The sequence below is a fragment of the Myotis brandtii genome, unplaced genomic scaffold, assembly GCF_000412655.1.
Source record: "Myotis brandtii unplaced genomic scaffold, ASM41265v1 scaffold914, whole genome shotgun sequence".
Taxonomy (NCBI): Eukaryota; Metazoa; Chordata; class Mammalia; order Chiroptera; family Vespertilionidae; genus Myotis; species Myotis brandtii.
Window position 1 is genome coordinate 153,791 of NW_005371764.1, and position 22,745 is coordinate 176,535.

Below are 22,745 nucleotides of genomic sequence, written 5' to 3' on the forward strand. Positions count from 1 at the left end.
GTCTGGCCAGCCTGGGTGAGGGGCTGATGGGTGTTTGCAGGCTGGTCACACCCCCTTCAGGGTGGGGGTCCACTGGGTTGGCTGGCCAGCCTGGGTGCAGGGCTGATGGGTGTTTGCAGGCTGGTCACACCCCCTTCAGGGTGGAGGGTCCCCACTGGGGTGCCTGGCCAGTCTGGATGAGGGGCTGAGGGCCATGTTCAGGCTGGCCGAGCCCCTCAGCAATGGAAGCTCCCCGCCTCTCCTTTTATTCTTTTTTCTTTTTTTTATTCTGGGATTTATTTACCTTCTATAATTGAAACTTTGTAGCCTTGAGTGGAGCTCAGAGCTGGCCAGGGTGGGTGGGATGGAAGCTTAGCTTCCTCCATCGCCAGAGGCAACCCAAGCCTCCCGCTCGCTCCAGCTCCGTGGCCATGGCTGGCTGAAAGCATGTATCTGGGGTTTATTTATCTTTTATAATTGAAACTTTGTAGCCTTGAGTGGAGCTCAGAGCTGGCCGCGGCAGGCGGGAAGCTTGGCTTCCTCCATCATTGGGGCAACCAAGCCTCCCGCTTGCTCCAGCTCCATGGCTGCCCACCATTTTGTTTTTAAGCTCGCAATCAATTACTCAATGATTGATACCCTCATTATTCTCAGAAGCTACATGGGTTGCTATAGAAGATATAAAAAGATCTATGATGTTATTAATTGTCTTGGAATAACTCAGAAAGGAGGGAAATGTATGTTCTTATTGAAATTTTTCTTTATTGAAATGTGGTATAAATGATACAAAGACTTAAACACTTATAGGCATGGGTACAGAAAATGTTTTTACTCAATATGTCATATTCTTTCTAAACATAAAATCATTTTACATTATCTATTTCATTTCACCCTCTAGATTATCCTTGTTCTGGAATGTTGGGCATGGTGTCTGGTCTTATTTCTGACTCCCAGATTACAGCCTCAAACCAAGGGGACAGGAACTGGATGCCTGAAAACATTCGCCTTGTGACTAGTCGCTCTGGCTGGGTACTGCCACCCGCACCTCATCCATACATAAATGAGTGGCTCCAAGTGGACTTAGGGGAGGAGAAGATTGTGAGGGGCATCATCATTCAGGGGGGAAAGCACCGGGAGAACAAAGTGTCCATGAGGAAGTTCAAGATTGGGTACAGCAACAATGGCTCAGACTGGAAAATGATCATGGATGACAGCAAACGCAAGGCTAAGGTAAGATTCAGGGACAGGGAGTAAATGGACTTCCAGGAGGAAGTCCTTCCTCACATCCTTGACTTTGCTCAAGGACCTTCGCCCTTTCCTGAGGAAGAAAGACTTCTTATTTCCTTTCATTCCTGAGATCAGTGACCCCCAATTCTCGGACAGACAGGATTGAGGTACAGAAAGTGATGTACGAGATAAACATAGAAAAGAATTGCAATGCTGGCCACCTTTCCCTCCCTTAGGGTAGGCAGGTAGTTGAACACAGACAGGAGATAGAGTAACTATCCCCATGAGAGTGGGGATCAGGGAGTTGCCAGCAGCAACTGGGCAAAAACTTAAAATCTCTCAGCAGACTCTAATTTATCAGTTAACCCTTCCCTTCCTGTTTGATCTTCTTCCCTCCTTTAAATATATTTTAAAAAAATTTTTAATTATGATAAAATACACATAACATAAAATTTACCTTCTTAACCTTTGTAGGTGTGCAGTTCAGTAATATTAAGTATATTTATATTGTTCAGCAACCAATCTCCAGAACTCCCCCATCTTGCAAAACTGAAAGTTTGTGTCCATTAAGCAATAGCTACCATTTCTCATCTCCCCCAGTCCCTGGAAACCACTTTTCTACTTTCAGTCTCTATGGATTTGACAACTCCAGCTACTTCATACAAGTGCAATTATATAATACAAGATAGGGCAAAAGCAGGTTTACAGTTGTGAGTATGCAAAACAGTTTATTTTTGTATTATCATTTATTGATTATTGTATTATTTTCCATATAAGCAACTATAAACCTACTTTTGCTTCACCCTGCATTTGTCACTTAGCATAATGTCTTCAAGATGATCCGTGTCAGAATTTCCTCTTGTTAAGGCTGAATAATACGCCATTGTATGTACATACCACATTTTGTTTATCCTTTCATCCATTGATGGACACTTAGATTGTTTCTACCTTTGACTATTGTAAGTAATGCTTAAGTATTTTTTATGCATTGGAACCTTTTTAAATGCAGCTTGCTCTTGATCCAGTGAAAAGAGAAGTGAATCCCAATATGTAAAAAGCCAGGGGCCATCACGACTGAAACAACTGGATGGACGACCGAACAGCATGCTGTGTGGGGCGACCAGGCTGGCAAGGGGATTAGTGAGGGATGACCAAACAACTGAACACCAGGCTGCATGGGGTGACCAGGACAGCAGGAGGGTTAGTGAGGGATGACCAAACAACTGAACAGCAGGCTGCATGGGGTGACCAGGCCAGCAGGAGGGTTAGTGAGGGATGACCAAACAACTGAACAGCAGGCTGCATGGGGTGACCAGGCCAGCAGGAGGGTTAGTGTGGTTGGAGGGGAAGTTGGGATTGACCAGGCTGGCAGGGAGAGCATTTGGGGGTGACCAGGCTGGTGGGGGCGCAGTTGAGGGTGACCAGGCCAGTAGGGGGAGCAATTGGAGGTGACCAGGCTGCAGGGGGACAGTGAGGGGTGACCAGGCTGGCAGGGAGGGTAGTTAGGTGCAATCAGGCAGGCAGGCAGAGGCAGTTAGGGGTTATCAGGCTGGCAGGGGGGGCAGTTAGGGGCCATCAGGCAGTCAGGCAGGTGAGCAGTTAGGAGCCAGTGGTCCCAGATTGTGAGAGGGATGTCCGACTGCCGGTTTAGGCCCAATTACGAATGGGCCTAAACCAGCAGTCGGACATCCCCCAAGAAGTCCCGGATTGGCGAGGGTGCAGGCTGGGCTGAGGGGACCCTCACTGTGCACAAATTTTATGCACAGGGCCTCTAGTCTCAATAGAATTGAACATTCCAATGTTCAATAGAACATGTGGTGTGATATTTTTTAACCAAACAGATGTTCTTTAGTGATTAGGTTTTACTTAGAGTGATTATTAAATTTATTTGAATTTCCTGAGTACACAATGCCAACTAGGAAAGGAGTATGTTGGGTGACCCAGAAGCTGGTTTGAGACTAAAATAAGTAACAAACCATAGACATTCAATGCAGTATGCGGTGAAGGATTTGTATTCAGCTAATGAAACTTCTCACACCCCAAACAATTGGCTTTTTGGTTACATCCTTCCCAACCCCACTTTGCCCAGGACCTACCCCTTTTGTGAAAAGAAGATTCTAGCTAATTGGATGGAATATTGTCTTTGGTCCCATTCTAGGCAAGTGTGGGAATGTGGCTTAATATATGACTCAAGCAAAGGTATTGCAGGCAGGAAATCAAAAGTTGGGCAGTGCAGTCAGCTCCACTCTGTCAGACATGGAGCTCTGCAGAGACTTCCCTTTCCCCCACTGGCTGCAGGTCAGCCACTGACAGGGATGATGCTGTCAGAGGTGAAAGAATTTCACTTCCATCTCACCTCTCATTAACTTGTGATTTCTAAAACATTGTCAGAGTTATTGTCATCTGTGTGTAGATATTTTCTTTCTTGTGTCCATTTCATTTTCCATTTTATGTCTGCCCCTCTTGTTTTGGTGAGAGAAAAAGTAAAATAAACAGAAAACTGCAATTCTCCCTAAGAGTCAATCTCTGAAGGAGTCATGAGCCTTGTGACTTTATCACAAAGTGTGCTGGAAATCAACAACTTCCTGGAGCTGCTGTCATATGGCAGTGTGTGCTGTAGTGACATGTTCTTCAATACTAGGGTTCTCAGACAGAAAGATAACAAAGTACTGTAACCTCTGAAAGGATGCACCATATGCTTCCCTGTGTTGTCCAATGCACATGTCTGCTATCAAGTCTAAAGCTATCACTCTCTTGTAATACATTGCATATAGAATTCCACAAGAAGGCAACACACAGTTTTCAATTTTAATAAAAAAAGTCCATTCAAGATTGGTTGAATGTGTTTAATTTTATTCCTAAAATATTATTATTTTTTTTTACCATCATTCTATGGTATTTAAAACCATGAAAGCTTCTAAGTTGTTTAGATAGAGCTTAATAAGTTACCCCTGAATGCCCTTTCCCAGAAATAAAATATTTATATGAAAAAGATACTGGTAAAACCTTCAACTTAGAAGCAGTACATATTTATAAATTGTATAAAGATATTTAAAACATACTATATTTAAACTTATAAATGAAGGTTACCTCCTTAGGATGCCATGTCTCTTATATGTAACAGTAAAATGAGTACTGTTTTGTGAAATGCAACAGCACTTTAATGGATTTAAAATCTTCTATGCCCTCTCCTTGCTTCCTACTCAAATGATGGACAAGATATATCAGTCTTTGTATTAACTAGACTTTTCAGGAGCACATAGAAGATCTAAATACACAAAGCCCTTTTCTAAAACATGATTAGTAAAAGGACACAGATTTTTTATAAATGATCTCATGCTAGTAAAATTAACCCAGTTCTTCCCAGCCAGTGTGCTCAGTGGTTGAGCGTCGACCCATGCACCAAGAGGTCACTGGTTCCATTTCTAGTCAGGGCACATGCCCAGGTTGCAGGCTCAATCCCCAGTGGGAGCCATGCAGAAGGTAGTTGATGTGTCTATCTCTCTTTCCCTTTCTATCTCTCTAAAAATCAATAAAAACATATTTTTAAAAACAATTAGCACTGTTGTATATGGCTCTTCATTGCTAATATTCTTCCCAGTTCATCACTGACAGCTTTTATAATGTATTTAGATTGTGCCAATTCTTTGCTCAAGTTAAAATTAGGAGAAGAGTCTGGGACACAAGAAAGAAAATATCTACACACATATGATATAAACTCTGAAAATATTTTAGAAACCACAAGTTAAAAGAGTGCTTTTCTCCTATGATTGTTGAAGCTATGTTATTAGTATATTAGAGGCCCAATAGACAAAATTCATGCAAGAGTAGGCCTTCCTTCCGCCAGCTGCCGGCAACAGCTTCCCTCTGGCACCTGGGACACAGGTTTCCTTCCCTCCAGCTGCTGGCAGGCACCCTGGCAGACACCCAGGACCCGGGCTTCCCTCGCAGCCCCGGCTATGTCCAGAAGGACGGAAGGATGTCTGGTCTAATTAGTATATTATGGATAGACAAAATTCATGCAAGAGTAGGCCTTACTTCCGCCAGCTGCCGGCAACAGCTTCCCTCTGGCACCTGGGACACAGGTTTCCTTCCCTCCAGCTGCTGGCAGGCACCCTGGCAGACACCCAGGACCCGGGCTTCCCTCGCAGCCCCGGCTATGTCCAGAAGGACGGAAGGATGTCTGGTCTAATTAGTATATTATGCTTTGTTATTATAGATTACTCTTAATTGATGACACTTAATAGAGCCTAACAATAATATATGTCAGATTCTCAATTACTGGCAACAACTGTAATTCTATCAAGAATGTAGAACCCCAGCCAATGGGGAATTTACTCTTGAAAATAATAGAAGGAAACCTTAATTTGAGAGAAGTGGGTCTATGTTAGTCATGTACTTTGAAATTCCTGGAGGCTTTTCTGAGTCAGAAAGGATCAATTAATTTACTTCTAGAACTCAGAAAAGCACTGGTTATGTCACAACCTACTCAATCTGTCTATCTCCTCTTACATGTGTCTCCTGTTTTGCCATGATGTTTCCACCACTGAAAGATAGCTTCTTTGGCTGCTTTATGACAACTGTTAGGTATGGTTCCCACTCCTGCTGACAGGCCTGGGGCTGGCCATCCACTAGGTCTGATCTACCAAGTTTAGTAGCCTAGAATGAGATAATTTAAAGAAAACAATGAAACTAAGTGTGTGGACTTGGGCAAAGAACTCAATTCCCTGATCCTCAATGTTTTCATTTATTGAAATGATGACATTTGACTCGATTATTTCTAAGGGCTGAGGCATCACGGCAGTGTAAGAGTGAAGGGCACCAGTTCAGACTGCCCATGTTTGAATCTTAGCTCTATCACTTACCATATGGCCATGAGAAAGTTGCTTGACCTCTCTGTGGTTCACCTGTAAAACAGGGGTAATAATAGAACCTACCTTGTGGAGTTGTCTAGAGGATCAAATGAATTAATATATTTTAAGCACTTTAAACAATACCTTTCACCAGTAAACATCTTAGGTTATTTGACATATAAAAGGCCACTCCTAATGATAAAGCAATTTGATTTTTCTAAACTTGCCTCTCCCCGCTTCTCCCATTCTGGACTGGATTAAAAATGGTGTAGGGAGAAGAGGATATATAGTGAGGCTTATCCATTTCTAAAAAAAAGAAAAGAAGTCTAGTCATTGCTCCATTTGCAAAATACACTCAAGGATTTTGACCTTCCTGTCAATGTGAAAAAGGAAAATAAAATAATTTAGCAGCAGCACTGGCAATGAATAGCCTAGCTCCTGAAAATATGTCACTGACTTCAAGTTAGAAATGTGCTTGACAAAGAGGTGCAATTCAACCCATTCATCAGAACATCACTTAACAGACAGGGCTCTTGTTCTCTTTCTGAGGAAAGGAGGTCTTTTATCTACAGATACTCCCAAGTGCTGGAACACCTTATGTAAATAGAATTTTAAGGCATTGGAATAACACAAGTTCTTGAGTAAACAGCATTTGCACTGCATTAAATTTACTATTTCCTTCTGCAGCAATTTAATTCATCCCTCTTCTAGAGGACCCACTGATTGAAGAGAATGTAACAGGAGTAGTTATTGAAAATGTGGTGTCTATTATAAGCTCTGAAAAGTGGCAAGTTCTCTTCCTGAATCATAGTTCTCCAACCTCAAGGAAGTGGTTAAAGTGTCGCTTCTCCGAGGCATGTCAACATATCATTTAAAAACATGTCTCATGACTGCTTCTGGTATAGCCTCAGGGCATACTCTAGTTTCTGAGAAATGACATCTATCACTTCTTAAAGAAGTCAAATTGTTTTTTCCTTTCTCATTTATGAAATGAATGTCAGGCATTTACAAAGTGGTAGAATGATCCCTATTTCTCTGCTCTATTAAGAGACCGAAGGAGAGACTCTTCTGCTGAATAGGTGGTTTTATTAATAACTGGTATTTTTCATACTTCACAGTCTTTTGAAGGCAACAGCAATTATGATACGCCTGAGCTACGAACTTTTCAACCTCTTTCCACACGATTCATCAGGATCTACCCTGAGAGAGCCACTCATGGTGGACTAGGGCTAAGAATGGAGCTACTGGGCTGTGAAGTGGAAGGTAATTACAATTTCCAAAGTCCCTTTAACTTTCCCAGTTTTGTTTTGTTTTGCTTTTTATTGATTAAGGTATTACATATGTGTACTTACCCCCCCCCGTCCTCTGGTTGATCTCTCCCCCTTCCTCCCACCCTCCCCTATCTTCCCTCTGAGGTTTGAGCATCTGATCAATGCTTCTCAGTCTCTGGATCTGTTTTTGTTAATCAGTTTATGTTGTTCATTATAATCCACAAATGAGTCAGATCATGTGATAGTTATCTTTCTCTGACCGACTTATTTTGCTTAGCATAATGCTCTCCAGCTCCAAGGATATATGAAAACATGCTCAAAGTCACTAATCATTCAAGAGATGCAAATCAAAACAACAATGAGGTACCATCTCACACCTGTCAACAAACAACAAGTGCTGGCGAGTATGCAGAGGAAAAGGAACCCTCTTGCACTGCTGGTGGGAATGCAGACTGGTGCAGCCACTGTGGAAAACAGTATGGAGTTTGCTCAAAAAACTAAAAATGGAACTCCCATTTGACCCAGTAATCCCACTTCTAGGAATATATCCCAAAAAACTAGAAACACCAATCAGAAATGATATATGCACCCCTATGTTCATAGCAGCACAATTTACCATAGCTAAGATTTGGAAATAGCCTAAGTGCCCATCAACAGATAAGTGGATTAAAAAACGGTGGTACATCTACACAATGGAATACTATGCTGCTGTTAAAAGGAAGAATCTCCTACCATTTATAACTTTCCCAGTTTTAAAAATATTTCCTTTTTTCATGCTATATACCCCCAAAGACTTAAAAATTGCAGTATTTTCACCTAGGCGGTCCTCTCTGTGCCTGCTAAGCTCAACATTTTAGCACATTCTCTGGAACATTCTAATCTGAAAACTAGTGCCTCCAGAATCCTACTTTTGTCTTGGTCACTTACACAACTTCCTCAGATTCAGTGGGGTTGTCTCCTTTGACTTCTTAAAAAAATAATTTATTGAAATAAAATTTACATAACATAAAATACACCATTTAACAATAAACAATTTAGTACATTCACAATTATTTGTGCTACCACTACCTCCATCTAGTTCTAAAACATTTCCATCACTCCAAAGTAAAACTCCTTATCCATTAAACAGTTTTGCCCTACTTTCATCTCCCCCAACCCCTGGCAACCACCAATCCCTTTGATGCTTTTAGTGTTGTTTAGAAGTCTGTGTCTAATCTAGGTTTCTGTATGCAGTGTTGACTACCATTGCATACCAGCAGGAAGCAGCATTTGGTAGACTGCAACATCAACACATTCTCTTCAATGAATTTCTTAGGCTGCTGCAGGGACACAAAACTTTACATGAGATAATGAATGTGAATATACAGTGAGGTCTATTTAAGGATGTTACTGTATAAATTTATGTTATCATCTGAAGGACATATCAACAACAAATTCAGTCCCCATATGGACCTCAGAACAGTTCTCTCCTCTGCATTTTTATCACATCTATACTAATAAAAGGGTAATATGCTAATTAGACTGGGAGACCAGACATCTTCCGACCATCCAACTTCCTTCCAGACAAAGCCACAGTGGTGGGGGCCGAGGCAGAGGTGGTTAGGGGCGATCAGGCCAGCAGGGGAGGGCAGTTGGGGGCCATGAGGCCGGCAGGGGAGGGCAGTTGGAGGCCATCAGGCCAGCAGAGGAGCCGTTAGGTAGTGACCAAGCCGGTAGGCAGGCAAGTGGTTAGGAGCCAGTGGTCCCGGCTGGAGGGATGTCCGAGGCCTAAACCGGCAGTCGGACGCAGAGGGTGCAGGCTGGGCTGAGGGACCCCCCTGTGCACGAATTTCGTGCACTGGGCCTCTGGTAATATATGAAATCAGTGTTTGAAAATTTGATATGATAGTTGCTTATTATACCACTTAATGATTTTTTGTACATTAAAATGTCCACTGCCTTACATTTAGGCATCAATGAGTAATCTTATACCAACTTTTTCATCTCTGTAGAGGTCTTTCTCCAAGTTAGCTCAAAGAATGGCTATTGCTAATACCCAGATCTTAATCAATTCAGCATGTGCTCACAGTTGTTTGAAGAATTCTTTTTACTATCACCTTCTGTAGTTTCAAAATTATGTGTGTTTTCAGCTACCCAAATGTAATTACATTTCTGAGCACATTAAATATGCACTATAAATCTTAAGCTATGAATCACCATACTAGTGAATAATTCATAGCTACTTTTCTATGTGTTTATTTTAAAACAAGCTATCATCTCTCATTCTTTATTGTGTAGATGTTTCCACATCTGTAATCAAGTCCCAGACCTCTGAATTATCTAGTCACCATCAACACAGCCCAAAAAAGACCATGTGCCAGGTCTCTGGCAAAGATGCCAAGAAAAAGAAGGATGGGCACATTGAGTGAACTGCAGACTCATTCATTCAATTTACTGAGAAAATGTGGTCATCTGAAAAAGGGAGTCTGCTGCTTTGAGACAGGTCTTTAGCTTGGATTCTGATCCAAGGAATCACACTGATTTAGGAGGTAGAATGAATGGATGGTTAAAAAGACTGAACCTAGTGGCAGTTTGCCAGTGTCAACTCTGTAGTGAGGTAGAAGTTGTTGAAAGGATTTGCTGCAGATATTTCCAAGCTCTCACAAAAGTGTGCAAGTTGCCCTGAGCCATGTGAGAAACCAATATTAGGGAAAGTAATGTCAAAGCTTTAAACACGATTTGTGAAAGGGAGTGCCTTTTTTCTTCTTTAAATTGATTAACAGATATTTTATTAAATATCTACTTTGTGCCTTGTTCTACTGGAGATATTTAGAGATATACAGAAAGAGGATATGGTCCATCCCAGCGTTCCCTGAATATCCATCCTGAATACAGCTGGACTAGCACTTATATTTCAGAAAAATTAGAGAACCACAGAAGATAAATTATTTTAAAGTATTAAAATTAGGGCATGGAAATCATTTGCTTTCTGCGCTTTTTTTTCAATTTAATCTTGGTACTATTCTGGGCCACTGCCAATGTAGAACACCTCCTTTGTAAAAACTGTAAGGAATGCAACAAAACAAAACAAAACAAAACAAAAAAAACCCCAGCAAACTGAAAAAAAAAAACAGTTTTAAATACTTAAAAGTGGCACATAATCAAGAGCAAGGAGATCTTAGCAAAGACAAGCATCTGGATTGCCAGAAAGGATGCTATTAATTCAGTGAGAATAATAAGTAGACCCTGGGGGCCTCAGGTCCAGATGGTGGCGTAGGGAGGTGCTGTGCTTACCTCCTCCCATAACCACATCAAAATTACAACTAAATTATAGAACAATCAACCTGGAGAACCACCTGCAGACTAACTGAACAGAAGTACTATAACTAAGGCTATAAAGAAGTCACATTGAGACCAGTAGGAGAGGTTGAGACACAAAATACGCTGGTTCCACACCCATGTGTGGCAATTAAGAATCGAGAGGGATTTTTGGCTGCAGAGATTCCCTCTGAGGAGTAAGGAGTCTCAGCCCCACATTGGACTCCTGAGCCCAGGAGTGCCAGGAGGAAGAGCCCTCATAACATTCGGCTGTGAAAATCAGGGGTAATTTCATCTATGTGGGTGAGACAGAAGGCTTCTGGAAACACAGTTGTCCTCTTAAAGGGGTTATGTACAGACTCTCTCACTCATAGGCACTCACCCTGAGGTCCAGCAAAGGGAGAGTGGTGGGAGGGGCAAAAGAGATTTACGGGTAGAGGCTGAATTTTGTGGCTTTGGAGAGAGAGATGAAGAGACAGCGCAATTGCCCAACCCCCCCCCCCCCCGCCCCCCCCCCACACACACACGGCAAACAGGCCAGCACTATCTATCCTGTGTTGAGCCCTCCCCCCACAGGGCCTGTGGGCATAGGTGGGCACTAAATCTGATCCAAATTAACCTGGTGAACACCACTCACCCCACCATGGTGATTCCCTGAGACCCTGTCCCACACGACTCTCCCGCTGCCAGAGTGCCTTCAGGAGCTGGCAGCTGGACTCAGCCAGAGCATTAGCAGGAGCTCTTTCAGCCACAGGCAGCCAGCCTGGGCCTATACTCCAGTCATTCTTAAAAACCCTCAAAGGTATGCAGGCCACAGGAAGGAGGCCCCTAGCCTCCATGTGCACTGTGCCTTTTGATGAGTGGACGCAAGCTTGATACTGGCACAAAATCTGAATCTGCATTAACTGGTGAACACCCCTTACTCCACTCTGATGATTTCCTCAGACCCCACCCAATTCCCTACACAGCCAGGTGCTCTTTCAGTGGCAGGCAGCTGGTTTGTACTTTAGTATTTCTTAAAAATTCTCAAATGTGAGGCCTAAAGCAGGTGGCAGCTGGGCTCTAGTGCCCTGTATCTCTTGATGAGTGGCCCCAGACTCTACACTGGCACCAATATGAATCTGCATTAACCTGGTGAATACCATTTACCCCATCTATCTCACTGACTGCATGAGGTTCTTTCAGCAGCTGTGCACTACAGGCATCTGGGAGGCTGCAGATGTTCTTGGGATAAACTTTGCTGCATGGCCCCAGGTAATTTACTGGGGGCAGCCAGCATCAGTTTGGTTTGCAGCATGGCCTCTTCTACACACCTCCAATATAGTACAGGTATCTAACAACCAAAGGTAGCTTTGTAGTTTATTCCAGGTCCCCCCAGGTCAGTCATAAGCAGAGTCTGACATTGGCCTGAACTAGTTTCTCCTAAGGAGTCCCAGAACCAACACCCTAGTGTCTGGCATCAGAACATAACAGAGCACCACCCAATTAGCTCTATAAATGGCAAACCAAATAGGTGGTCTCAGTGGGTAACAGAGCCTCACTGTGGCAAATCCTGCTCCATGGAATGACCCTAACACAGCAGCTTGTACTTTGTGGTCAAGGCCAATCCTTACAACCAGTCAGTCTGAGGGTTAATCCAACTCACTACATGTCAACAGCAATCAAGGTTCAACTACAACAGAACAGCACACACAATTGATACAAGGTACATTCCTGGAACACCCAGCTCAGAGGATCAGGAAGACTGTGCTACTGGTCCCAGAAGACACCTACAACATAAAGCCCCCCAGCTAACACTGGGAGTCATAGAAGATCTACCTGACAAATAAAAGCAAACACAGAGAGGAGACTATGAAACATGTCTCAAAAAAAATAGGAGAAACCCTAGAAAAAGAATGAAACTAAACTGAGGCAAGCAATCTACTAGGTACAGAGTTTAAAGCAATGCTTATAAGGATGTTCAGGAACTCAAGGGAAGAATAGAGGAACATAGTGAGAATGTCACACAAAGAAAGAGTAAGCATATAAAAGGATATAGAAAACATAAAAAGTAACCAGTAAGAAATAAAAAAACACACACACACAAAAAAAACAATGCTGAAATGAAGACTACACTGCAAGGAATCAACAGCAGATTAGATGAAGCAGAAGATTAAATCAGTAATTTGGAAGATAGGTAGCAGAAAACATACAATTTAAATAATAATAAAAAAGAATTGGTTAAAAAGAGGATATTTTAAGGGACTCTTAAACCATACTTACCATAACAATACATCATGGGCTACCAGAAGGAGAAGAGAGAGAGAGCAAAAGATTAAAAACCTATTTGAAGAAAGAATGACTGAAAACTTCCCTAACCTGGCACAGAAAATGAACATACAAGTCAAAAAAGTGCAGAAAATCTCAAACAAGATGAACCCAAAGAGCCCAAACCAAGACACATCATACTTAAAATGGCAAAATTTAAAGACAGACAGAATCCTAACAGCAGCAAGAGAAAGACAGTTACCTACAAGGGAACTTCCATAAGACTGATTTTTCAACAGAAACTTTGCAGGCTACAGATATTGACACAAAATATTCAAAATAATGAAAAACAAGGACCTATAACCAAGACTATCATTTAAAGTTGAAGGAGAGAGGAAAGTAGAGTAGGTGAAAGGTATACTAACCTCCTCCCAAGATCAAATTGGAATTACAACTAAAATACAGAATAATCAACCTGAATAACCAACTGAGACCATCTGAACGAAAGTCTTATAAACAAAGATTTACAGAAGAAGCATATCCAGACTGGTAGAAAGTTTAGAGATGCTCCCACATGCCCCAGCTCCCACATGCCCTACCGCACCACAGCTGCAAAGGTCCCCTGAAGAACATGGGGTTTCAACCCATACCAGGCTCCTCAGCCCTGAGCACCATAGTTGAGAAAAGGCACCCACATAGCATCTGGCTGTAAAAATCAGTGGGGATTCTGTCCTCCAGGGAGAGACAGGAGTCTTTTAGAGACACAGGTCTTAAAGGGCCAATGCACAAAATCTCATTCACAGCCAACTCACCCTGGGCTCCTGCAGAGGAAGAGTGTAGTGGAATAGAGCCTTTAAAGAGATACTGGGGCTTTGGGCTCTGGAAAGAGAGCCAAAGGGACAGCTGCCAAAATAACTGTTGCTGAGTCCCTCTCCCATGTTGCATACATCATTTTTCTTGGGTGGAGCACTCTCCCCTTTACAGCATCAGCCTGAGGAATGCAATAGCCCCACCTTCTGAACTCTTTGTTGCCCCACACTGCAGAGCTCATGCCTTGCTGAAGAGTCAGCTTCCTACGCTGGAGTGTAGAGGTCTGGGCAGACTCAGTTGTGTTGCTTTGGGATGGGAGCCATTCCCCCTATTTTTTTTCCTGAAAGCTTAACTGGTGGCTCTGCCTCATAGAATATCTGCTAGCCTCACCCTCTGAGCTTCCAGCAGACAGCAGGCCCAGCCTCCTGACTCCTTGTGGCCCCACCCTGCCAAACACAGACATGCTAGGTAATCTAGATATGAATCCAAGACAGACTGAGTTTTGCTGGGGTCACTCCCCTTACCTTCCCCCAAGCCTGACTGGCAGCTCCCTCTCATGGGAGATCCACTATCTCACCCTCTTGACTTCTGGAGGCTCTATCCTGCTGAGCTTGTGCTCTAGGCAGAATCTGAGACAGACTGAGCTATGTGGCTCTAGGAAAGAGTCCATTTTTGCTCTCACATACCAGACCAATACAGAGCCTTTCCTTCACATGTCAAGATCTTGGTCTGTTTGGACCTGATAAACTCTGCTTGGCTTTGCCCTGATGAGTTCCTGAGATCCCTACCCCACCACAGAGAATTGTGGGCACTCAGTGGGGAATAGCTAGACTTGGTATACCCTGGGGCTTTTGCTGAGTGGCCTCAGACCCAGCACTGGCACCTAGTTTGAACCTGAATCAATCTAGTGAACTCCACTTACCTGGTGACTCACTGAGAACTTACTTCATGCAACTTGAATACCACCAGAGGCTATTTCAGTGACTGAGCCTAAGAGGCAGCCAATAGGCAGAAGCAGGCAGAGGCAGATCTTGGAATGCCTTGGGTCTTCTGTTGACCTGCCCCTGGGATCAGTTTTGTTGGAAGCCATCCTTGGTGCACAGTTTGGTCCTTACAATGTATACCAAGCCAGCAGAGGCGGTCACAAACTGTGGAATGCTTTGTAGCTTCAAACAGGTTTCACAGGGCAAGTCACTAGCAGCATCTGACATTGACCTGCACCAAAGTCTCTCCCAAGAGGCCCTAAAACCAACACACCTGGTGGCCAGCTTCAGACATCAGAGCAGGATCTGATAAGTTTCACAAATAGAATATCCAAAGGGAGATCTTGGCAGGCACCAGACCCTGCTGAGGAAAATTCTGCTTCATGTGGTCAATACCTGCACAGCACCTCATGCACTATGGTCAGGGTCTGTCCTCAGAGTTAGCCAATCTAAGGTTGACCCCATGCACAAATGGACCGGTAGGAATCAAAACTCCAATATAACAGGAGAACCCACATAACACACACAAGGGACATTTTTGGAGCACCCAGCTCAAATGATCAAGGAGACTGTGACACTGGGTCCCAGAGGACACCTACTACATAAGTCCACACTATCAAGAAGACTGGAAATAGCAAATCCATAGAAACAAACACAGAGAAGCACTCAAAATGGGGAGAAAAAGAAACGTACCCCAAATGAAAGAACAGGAGAAATCTCCAGAAAAAAAGAGGTAAATGAAATAGAGGAAAGCAATTTACCAGATATAGAGTTCAAGAATAATGTTTTTCCCCTATGTTCATAGCAGCACAATTTACAATAGCTAAGATTTGGAAACAGCCTAAGTGCCCATCAGCAGATGAGTGGATTAAAAAAACTGTGGTACATCTACACAATGGAATACTACGCTGCTATTTAAAAAAAGTAACTTTCACCATTGGCAACAGCATGGATGACATGGAGAACATTATGCTAAGTGAAATAAGCCAGTTGGAGGAAGAAAAATATCACATGATCTCACTCATATGTGGGATATAATAAACAACATAAACTGATGAACAAAAATATATCCATAGACAAAGAAAAACTGAATAGACTGTCCAACTTCAGAGGGAAGGCAGGGGGAGGTAGGAGGGGTAAGAGATAAACCAAAGGACTTGTATGCATGCATATTAGCATAACCAATGGACATGGACACTGGGGCAGTGGGGGCTTATCCTGGGGGGTGGGAGTGGCCGGAGAGGAGTCAATCGGAAAAAAAGGAGACATATGCAATACTTCAAACAATTTTAAAAAAGGAAAAAAATACACACAAATAATAATGGTTTTAACAATGTTCAAGGAACTTAATAATAACTTCAAGGAATTTATTGAGAACTTCAACAGCATGAAAAAGGACAACTAACAAATGAAGAACACAATATCTCAAATGAAGAATGCAATACAAAGGAATAAACAGAAGCAGAGGATCGAATCAGTGATTTGGAAGACAAGGTAGCAGAAAACATCCAATCAGAGCAGCAAAGAGAAAAAAGAATTTTTAAAAAATGATGATAGTTTAAAGGACCTTTGAGACAACATGAAATGTAACAACACCACTTTAATAGGGCTACCAGAAGGAGAACAAAGATTAAGGGATCGAGAACTTATTTGAAGAAATAATGGATAATAACTTTGCTAACCTGGTGAAGGAAAAAGACACGAAAGTCCAGGAAGTGCAGAGAGTCCTGAACAAGATGAACCCAAAGAGGCCCACACCAAGACACATCATAATTAAAATGGCAAAGGTTAAGGACAAAGAGAGAATCTTAAAAACACAAGAGAAAGATAGTCAGTTTCCTACTAGGGAATTTCAACATGAATATCAGCTGATTTCTCAACAGAAGCATTTCAGTGCAGAAAAGATTGGCATGAAATATTCAAAGTGATGAAAAGCAAAGACCTATAACCAAGACTACGCTACCCAGTAAGGCTATAATTTAAAACTGAAGAAGAAATAAAGTGCTTCCAGCTGAGAAAAAGCTAAAGGAGTTCATTGCCACCAAACCAGTATTACAACAAATGTTAAAGGGTAGTCTTTAAAAAAGAAGGAGGAGGGGAAAAAATAGAGAAACATAGTTATCCTATATAATAAAGAGGTAATATGCAAATTAACCCTTACACACTCACAAGATGGCTGCCTACAACCAGGCCAGCAGGGGGATTAGTGAGGGACGACCAAACCACTGAACAAGCAGGCTGCGTGAGGTGACCACGCCGGCAGAGAGGTTAGTGAGGGATGACCAAACAACTGAACAGCAGGCTGTGTGGGATGACCAGGACAGCGGGGGCACCATGAGGGGTGACCAGGCTGGCGGGGGGGGGGGCAGTTAGGGGCGACCAGGCATGCAGGCAGGTGAGCAATTAGGAGCCAGCGGTCCAGGATTGTGAGAGGGATTTCCGACTGCTGGTTTAGGCCCAATACCCAGGATCGGGCCTAAACTGTCCGTTGTACATCCCCTGAAGGGTCTCAGATTGGAGAGGGTGCACCCGCCCCACACCTGCATGAATTTCATGCACCGGGCCTCTAGTAAAGAATAAAATGGCAATAAATATGTACCTATCAATAATCACTTCAAATATAAATAACTTCAGTGCTCAAATCAAAAGACATTAGGTAGCTGAATGAATAAGAAAATGAGACTAATATATTTACAGTCTACAAGAGACCTCAGAATGAAAGCTACACACAGACTAAAAGTAGAAGGATGCAAGCTGAAATTTTGAAAAATGGGGGGGACCAATAATTATATCTGACAAAATAAACTGTCAAAGAAATGCTATAATAAGAGACAAAGAAGAACACTGCATAATAATAAATGGATCATGCTAACAAGGGGATATAACCCTTGTGAACATTTATGCACCCAACATAAAACCACCTAAATATATAAAGCAATCTTGATGGACATAAAGGGAAAGATTGACAGTAATACAGTCATAGTAGGGGATTTTAACACCCTGTTGACATCAATGGATAGATCTTCCAGACAGAAAATCAACCAGGAAACAGCAGCCTTAAATGACATACTAGGTCATAAAAATTTAATTTCTTCAGAGCATTGCAGCCCAAAGCAGTAGACTATACATTCTTCTGAAGTGCAAATGGAACTTATTCTAGGATAGACCACATGTTAGAACACAAAACAAGTCTCAATAAATTTATGAACACTGAATTTATATTAATCATCTTCTCTGACCATAATGGTATGAAACTAGAAATCAGTCACAAGAAAAAAATTGGAAAACATGCAATCACATGGAAGCTAAATATACTTTTACAATAAATATTGAATGGATTAACATTGAGGTCAGGGAAGAAATAAAAAGATACCTTGAGACAATTGAAAATAAAAGCACTATGACCCAAAATGTATGGGATAGTGAAAGCAGGCCAAAGAGGAAAATTCATAACATTACAGCCTACCGCAAGAAGCAAGGAACATTTCAAATAAATTATCTAGCCTTACATCCAAAGGAACTAGAAGAAGAATAACAAACAAAGCCCAAAGTTAATAAAAAGGAAACAATAAAGATCAGAGCAGAGATAAATAGCAAGGAGTCTAAAAAGCAATTCAAAAGATCAATGAAACCCAGAGCTGATTCTTTTAAAAGATAAAGAAAATTAATAAACCTTTAACCAGACTCATCAAGAAAAAAAAAGAGAGAAGACAAATAAATAAAATCAGAAATGAAAGAGAAGTGACAACTGATAGAAAAAAATACAAAGGCTTATAAGAAAATACTATAAACAATTATATGCCAACATATTGGACAATCTGGAAGAAATGGATAAATTCCTAAAAACAAACACTCTTCCAAGACTAAAATCAAGAAGAAATAGAAAATTTGAACAGACCAGTTACTATAAACAGCATTGAATCAGTAATTTAAAAATTCCCAAAGAAACTACAGTCCAGGACTGATGGCTTCACAGGTGAATTTTAACAAACATTCAAAGATGAATTAACGCTTATTCTTCTCAAACTATTTCAAAAAATTTTAAGAAAAGTGAAAGCTCTTAGTCTATTTTATGGGACCAATATTACTCTGGTTCCAAAACCCAACAAACACATTACAAGAAAAGAAAATGTTTAGGCCAATATCCCTGATAAATATAGATGGAAAAATGCTCAACAAAATATTAGCAAACTTAATTCATCAATACATTAAAAAGATGGATCAAGTGGAATTTATTCCAGGGATGCAAGTTTGGTTTATTATCCATAAGTCATTTAATATGATACACCACTTAAAAATAATGGGTAAGAAACATATGATCATATCAATAATTGCAGAAAAAGCATTTGACAAAATCTAGCATCCATTTATGGAGAAAGAGAACAACCCTCAGAAAAGTGGGAATAGAGCAAACATAGCTCAACTAATAAAAGCTATATATGACAAACCCCCAGCTACCTTTATTCTCCATGAGAAAAAGCTAAAAGTGTTTTCATTAAGATCAGGAACAAGACACTATGTTGTATGAAATGCCACTTTTATTCAACATGGTATTGAAAGTCCTAGCCACAGTAATCAGACAAGAAAAATAAATAAAATGAATCCAAATTGGAAGGAAAGAAGTAAAACTATCATTATTTTCAGATGACATGATACCATATATAAAGAACCCCAAAGATTCTGCAAAAAAAAAACACTATTAGAACTGATAAATGAATTCAGTAATGTAGTGAGATACAAAATTAATATTCAGAAATTGGTTGCATTTTTATTTTATTTTTAATATGCTCTTATTGATTGCAGAGAAAGGAAAGGGAGAGAGAGAGAGAAACATCAGTGATATGAGAGAAACATCAATTGGCTGCCTTCTGCATGCCCCCCCACTGTGAACTGATCCCACAACCTAGGTACGTCCCCGGACCAGGAATCAAACCATGACCTCCAGGTTCATGGGTCGATGCTCAACCACTGAGACACACCAGCTGGGCTTGATTGTAACCAAGGAGATTAAAAGATCTGTTCTTGGAAAATATAATAAGACTGTAAAGAAATTGAAGGAGATACAAATAAATGGCTGCATATACCATGTCATGGATAAGAAGCAATCTATAGATTCAGTGCAATCTCTTTCAAAATACCAATGGATTTTTTTGCAGAATTAGAAGAAATAATTCTAAAATTTATATGGAACTACAGAAGATCTCAAATAGCCACAACAAACTTGTTTGACATATTACTGGAAGTGCTAGCCATAGCGATTAGACAAGAAGAAGAAATAAAAGGCATCCAAATTGGAAAAGAAGAAGTAAAACTGTCATTATTCACAGATGACATGATATTGTACATAGAAAACTCTAATGACTCCATCAAAAAACTACTAGATTTAATAAATGAATTTGGCAATGTAGCAGGATACAAAATTAACACCCAGAAATCTATGGCTTTTTTTATGCACCAATAATGAACTCACAGAAAGAGAAACAACAAAAACAATACCATTTACCATTGCACCAAAAAAATTAAGATACTTAGGAATAAACTTAACTAAGGAAGTAAAAGACCTATACTCAGAAAACTATAGAACATTGAAAGAAGAGATAGAGGAAGACATAACAAATGGAAAAACATCTTGTATTCATGGATTGGTAGAATCAACATCATTAAAATGTCCATACTACCCAAAGCAATCTATAGATTTAATGCAATCCCCATTAAAATAACAATGATATATTTCACAGACCTATAGTAAACTTTCTAAAAATTCATATGGAATAAAAAATGACCACGAATAGCCACAACAACCTTGAGAAAGAAGAAAAAAGTTGGAGGGATCACAATACCAGATATCAAGCTATATTACAAAGCTACTGTTCTGAAAACTGCCTGGTACTGGCACAAAAACAGACATATAGACCAATGGAACAGAACAGAGAACCCAGCAATCGGCCCAAGCTACTTTGCTGAATTAATATTTGACAAAGGAGGCAAGACCATACCAGGGGAATCAAGATAGTCTCTTCAATAAATGATGTGGGGAAAATTGGATAGTTACATGCAAAAAAATGAAACTAGACCACAAACTTACAGCATACACAAAAATAAGCTCAAAATGGATAAAGAACATAAGCATAACATGGGAAACCATCAAAATCCTAGAAGAATCCAGAGGCAGCAAAATATCAGACATATGATACTGAAGCAATATCTTTACTGATATAGCTCCTATGGCAATGAAAACTAAGGAGAAAATAAACAAATGGGACTACATCAAAATAAAAAGCTTCTGCACAGCAAAAGAAACTATCAGAAAAATAATAAGAAAGCCCACTGCATGGGAGAACATATTTGCCAATGTTATATCAGATAAGGACCTAATTTCCAAAATTTATAGGGAACTCATACATATTAACAAAAGGAAGATAAACAGTCCAATCAAAAAATGAGCAAAGGACCTAAATAGTTACTTTTAGAAAGTGGACATACAGAAGGCCAGGAGACATATGAAAACATGCTCAAAGTCACTAATCATCTGAGAGATGCAAATCAAAATGATATGAGATACCATCTCATACCTGTCAGAATGGCTATCATCAACAAATCAAAAAATGAAAAGTGCTGGTGAGAATGTGGAGAAAAGGGAACCCTTATGCACTGCTGGTGGGAATGCAGACTGGTGCAGCCACTGTGGAAAAGAGTATGGAGTTTCCTAAAAAAATTAAAAATGGAACTCTCATTTGACCCAGTAATCCCACTCTAGGCATATATCCCAAGAAATCAGATACACCAGTCAGAAAGGATATATGCACCTCTATGTTCATAGCAGCACAATTTAATTGTCAGAGAAATGTAAATCAAAATCACAATAAGATATTACCTCATGCCTATCTGAATGGTTATCAATAAATCAACAAACAACAAATGCTGGCAACAATGTGTAGAAAACAGAACCCCCATGCACTATCAGGAGAATTGCAAATTGGTACAGCCACTGTTTAAAATAGTATGTATATTCCTTAAAAAATTAAAAGTGAAACTACCTTATAACCCAACAATTCCACTTCTGGGTATTTATTCGAAGAAATTGTAACAGTATTTCAAAAATATATATGCATCTCTTTGTTCACTGCAGTGTTATTTACAATAACTAAGATATAAAAGCAACCTAAATGTCCATCAGATGAATGGATAAAGAAAATGTGCTACATATATACAATGGAATATCACTCAGTCATAAAAAGGAATGAAATATTAATATTTGGAACCACAAGGATATACCTAGAGTGTATTGTGCTAAGTAAGTCAGGCAGAGAAAGACAAATACCATTTGAGTTCACTTATATGTGGAGTCTAAAAAACAAAATAAATGAACAAACAAAACTGAAAGAGATACAGAGAACAAACTGATGGTTATCAGGTGGAAGTGGGCATTAAGGGCTGGATGAAAAAGGTGAAGAGATTAAAACTTACAAATTGGCTGTTACAAAATAGTCAGAGGGATGTAAAATACAGCATAGGGAATCTACACTAATAAAAGAGAAACATGGTAATTGGCGTACGACCACTACCCTTTTCATTGGCTAATCAGCATATCCTTATGCAAATTAACTGTCAGCCAAGATGGTGGCCGGCAGCCAGACACTGAAGCGAGCAGGGAGGCTTGCTTGCTGCAGATTCCAACGTTCTCCGCCTAACTTGCCAGCCTCTCAGTTGCAACTCTAAGCAACTATATACTATGTTGCAAATAAGAAGCTAAACAAAACCCCAGAAAAGGGCTTCCATTCAGCCGGGCTCAGACCGCAACATTGTATCTATGTTTTCAGCAGCGAGGCCTCAGAGCTAAAGCTGGCCCAGAAAAAAAAAAAAAAAAGAGAAGAAAACAAGGAGCGGTTGGAAGCTTTAGTCACTCGCCAGCCGGAAAACAGCCCTCAGCCCCTCACCCAGACTGGCCAGGCACCCCAGTGGGGACCCCCACCCTGATCCAGGACACCCTTCAGGGCAAACCAGCCAGCCCCCACCCATGCACCAGGCCTCTATCCTATATAGTAAAAGGGTAATAGGCCTCCCAGCACCGGGATCAG

At 40.9% G+C, this 22,745-nt stretch overlaps 1 protein-coding gene across 7 annotated transcripts in view; it reads left to right on the top strand.

Moving 5' to 3' along the window:
• The window catches only part of NRP1 (neuropilin 1), a 196,639-nt gene that overhangs the window by 147,043 nt on the left and 26,851 nt on the right, over positions 1–22,745 (top strand). For all 7 annotated transcript variants that reach the window (XM_005885510.2, XM_005885513.2, XM_005885511.2 and 4 more), the window contains 2 exons: positions 878–1,209; positions 7,178–7,322. In XM_005885510.2, coding sequence (XP_005885572.1) covers positions 878–1,209; positions 7,178–7,322 — 477 coding nt within the window. The remainder of the gene's footprint in view (positions 1–877; positions 1,210–7,177; positions 7,323–22,745) is intronic.